Source organism: Cryptomeria japonica, chromosome 4, assembly GCF_030272615.1.
Source record: "Cryptomeria japonica chromosome 4, Sugi_1.0, whole genome shotgun sequence".
Taxonomy (NCBI): Eukaryota; Viridiplantae; Streptophyta; class Pinopsida; order Cupressales; family Cupressaceae; genus Cryptomeria; species Cryptomeria japonica.
This window is the reverse complement of record NC_081408.1, coordinates 538,211,542-538,215,260: the sequence shown is the minus strand read 5'-3', so window position 1 is coordinate 538,215,260 and position 3,719 is coordinate 538,211,542. Positions and strand designations below refer to the sequence as shown.

Genomic DNA, 3,719 nt, shown 5'->3' with positions numbered 1-3,719 from the left:
AACAAATACATAACAAATTTACATTACGATATTGTTATCAAGATTCAACTGTGTAATTTTCGAGTCAAACTCAATGATCCATAGTTCATGAGTAGTGGTTCACAAGAACCCATCTTTCACGAGAGTGAATGGTCCACTTAGCACTCATTGCATTTAGATGATGCTCATAGAAATGAAACATTAGACTATCCAAAAAGATCACCCATTTAAAAACATCCCTTATACCTCCAAAAGTACTAATAGTAATTTACATATATTATTCCTACTAAATACAACAATCTTATTATAAAATCGTGGCTATGACATCGATCATCTACCTTCTTCCATTATGCTCATAGAGGTTTCATTCCGAGAAGAAACGCCTGGGATGAGGCTAACATTCGAACTCTGACTTGTCATGCTTACGAAAGCAGGCCTAGTTGGATTTGGTAATGGTACAGAATTAGTTGACATCATTGTAACGACATTAGATATTATTGGACGGACATCTGGATCGGCCTGTGTGCACAGAAGTCCAATTTGAATGCATCTCAACACTTGCTCTTCTGGGCAATTTCCTACCATCACACTATCCACAATATTGAGGGCATTTCCTCCTTTGTAAGCTCTCCATGCCTACACAACCATCACACAAAAAGATTCTATTTCTCATCCTCAATAGATGAACAATGTTGAATAGTTAAATGGGGGATTTAATAGCTTACCCATTCTACTAAGCTGAAACTTCGCTTTTCTTTTGAAGGATTGATGTCAGTATTTTTTCTTCCACTCACAATCTCAAGCAGTAAAACTCCAAAACTATATACGTCGACTTTTACAGATAGTTGCCCTGCCATTGCATATTCTGGAGCCATGTACCCACTGCACACCATCAAGCACATTCCAACAATCATGAATCCAATTTAATTGTTACATTCATGTTGCACCTCAGAATCGTATATTCGTATTCACTCAACTCTTCAGGGCATGACAAGCAAAAGAGAAAAGTTAGGAGTTATTCTCACTATGTCCCTGCAACCTTTGATTGGATTTGGGTTTCATTGTCAGGGAAAAGTCTTGCTAAGCCAAAGTCAGCTATCTTTGGATTCATTTGCTCATCAAGCAAAATGTTGCTGGCTTTGACGTCTTTGTGAATTATTCGAAATTTTGAATCCTCATGAAGGTACATAAGCCCACGAGCAATCCCATTTATGATATTAAACCGCTTTTGCCAATCGAAACTTATGCGATTTTCTGGGTCTGTGTTCCCATTTAAACAATGAAAAACAAATGTTTAGTACAACAACCTCTTCCTATTTTCTTTCAAAACATTCTTAAAGTTAACTTAGGAATCAATTGCATTTCTAAATCATTTTGTTGATCAATTTCCATCACGCTATTTATGGAACCTAATAACCCTGAATATGGATGCAGGAGAAAGGTAAGAGACATTAAAAAGAAGTTTACAAATGCAAGCAAGTCTTAAGAACTTGATTCAATTTTGGCAAGCAAAAAATGATGTTGAAGAATAACACACCAAAGAGAAAGGCGTCAAGGCTTTTGTTTTGCAAATACTCGTAGACAAGCAACCTTTCAGATCCCTCGACACAACATCCGAGCAAATTGACAAGGTTTCTGTGTTGAATATTGGCCACCAACTCCACCTCATTCATAAATTCTCTTTTCCCTTGCGCAGATCTTGCAGACAGCTTTTTCACTGCTATCTCCTTTCCATCTTTAGTCATTCCCTGAGTATGAAATATAGATCTTCGTTACTCTAACCAATCCAACAAATTATAATTCATGTTTGTGATGTACACCACTGATCACACTCATACCTTATATACGGTGCCAAAGCCTCCTTCTCCAAGCTTATTATTATCGTCAAAATCTCCTGTTGCTTCGATCAAAGTTTCTAAGGTGAAGACAATTTGCTCTTTCTTAAATAGTTCAGTTTCTGGGGGATCTTCATATGTCATCGAAAAACAGATAAACATATGTTAATCATATATATAGATATGCATACAAAAATAAATAAATGAAACCCTAGAAGTGGCACCTTCATCTTGAGTCACAATGGTTATTGGCTGGCTGGAAACTGCAGATTTTACTTTGCTTCTGATTGTCAAGGAACAGCCAACTAACATCACTATTATGCCTCCCACAATCCCCAATATCAAGGGTAATCTTCTTGAGTTTTCTGCAGGTTAGTATTAAAATAATTATTTAACAAGCAATCTTTCCATATGATATAAACAACACAAAAATTGAAAAAAAAAAAGAGGATTAAAATATATGAAATGATTAGAGAGGATGCAAGCTTATACTTTGATGAGGAGTAGTTTGAGATGGAGGAGGAGCGTTGGATGAATTAGTAGTTTGGGATGGAGGAGGAGCGTTGGATGCTAAAAAGGGGTAGATCTCATATCTCACTCTGCAGCTTCCCAACAGAGCTTGGGCACCTTGTTGAGCAGAACAACAATCCTCCAGGTTTTCCATTGCGATTGACAAGCATGCTGTGCAATTTTTCACTGACATATCTCTCCAACACTGCACTAGACCATAAAAATTGTTTTTAGCCTCTTTATCACCAATAGTGTAAGAATATGTGATTTCTCCCGAGGCAAATCCCTCCCCTGCAGGATCGCTAGCTTTATCAATCAGTTTTTGTAGAAGACTAAAGGTCGTGCCCTTAGCAGCGAGGAGATCTGATTGGGAGATATTTTTGGTGTTATAGAGAAGACGACCTTCAACATCTAGGGTTGAAATGAAATTAGTCTTATCATATTGCAGAAAGCAGTCATCCAACCAGATCTTGGCACCAGCTGAGTTGGGACAACGTTGTTGAAGAGTATTATTTGCTTCTAGCGCACACTTTGAGCATTCATCTGCTGATATGTTCCCAATACATTGCAGAAGGCCATAGACTTTATTGGGTGGTTGGCCAAAGGAAGAAGTGTTAAACCCTGAGCTTTGAGGTGCATTGCTAGAGAGATCAGCGAGCACTCCATGCAGATTAGCAGAATATATACTGTTGTTGGTGTATGTCGAATCGTTACTGCATTTATGCCATGCATAGGTAGATGATACTACAGGCAAACTCATTACAAACAATAAACTAAATTTCAGAACAATGGTTGGTCTTTTGCGAGAACTGAAAAAGTTAAATTTGCACCTCATTTTATACCTCCTCCTAAGACTGTCACGCAGGTTTCAGAGGGTTATCTTATACCTCCTCCTAAGACTGTCAAACAGCTCTGATATAACTCAGGATTTTTTAGCAAGGAAAACTGTATCCTTGCTTACAAAGTTCTATTAAGATCAATGCTACTTCGTAACAGCTTCAGAGACGAACCCCTCCAGACCTTACCAGGCGATTTTCCTATAAAGATATCTGGAAAAAAGAAAGTTGGAAATATATTTCGGGATATAAAAGTAGTGGGAGATGACCTGAACGACATTGTCTATGCAGGATTCGGATGCACTTTTGCTGATATTTGTTAACTAATTGAAAATCATATTTAATTTTTCAATTGATTGAAAAATACAGTCAAAGGTGTATCCACGTTTGATTTGGTAAAGCCGCCTTCACTTTGATCTACTAAAGGTTGTTCAAAATGTGAAAACACTTAATTTTAAAGACCATCCATTTCAATAGTCAAATATCAGATTTTGGTCAATATAGAAAAAGGTTATTGGTAAATAAGGTCTACGTCAGTAGTTAAATATCAAATTTGGCC

The 3,719-nt window shown here is 37.2% G+C and overlaps 1 protein-coding gene across 1 annotated transcript; it reads right to left on the bottom strand.

Moving 5' to 3' along the window:
• Nucleotides 1–309: 309 nt before the first annotated feature.
• On the bottom strand, nt 310–3,418 carry LOC131068009 (cysteine-rich receptor-like protein kinase 10). The gene is made up of 7 exons (XM_058003202.1): nt 2,307–3,418; nt 2,039–2,179; nt 1,818–1,945; nt 1,517–1,727; nt 1,005–1,239; nt 705–861; nt 310–615 (listed from the first exon to the last, which is right to left on the bottom strand). The coding sequence occupies exons 1-7, from the start codon at nt 3,157–3,159 to the stop codon at nt 310–312; spliced, it is 2,031 nt and encodes a 676-aa protein (XP_057859185.1). The 5' UTR covers nt 3,160–3,418.
• Between the last annotated feature and the right edge of the window lie 301 nt (nt 3,419–3,719).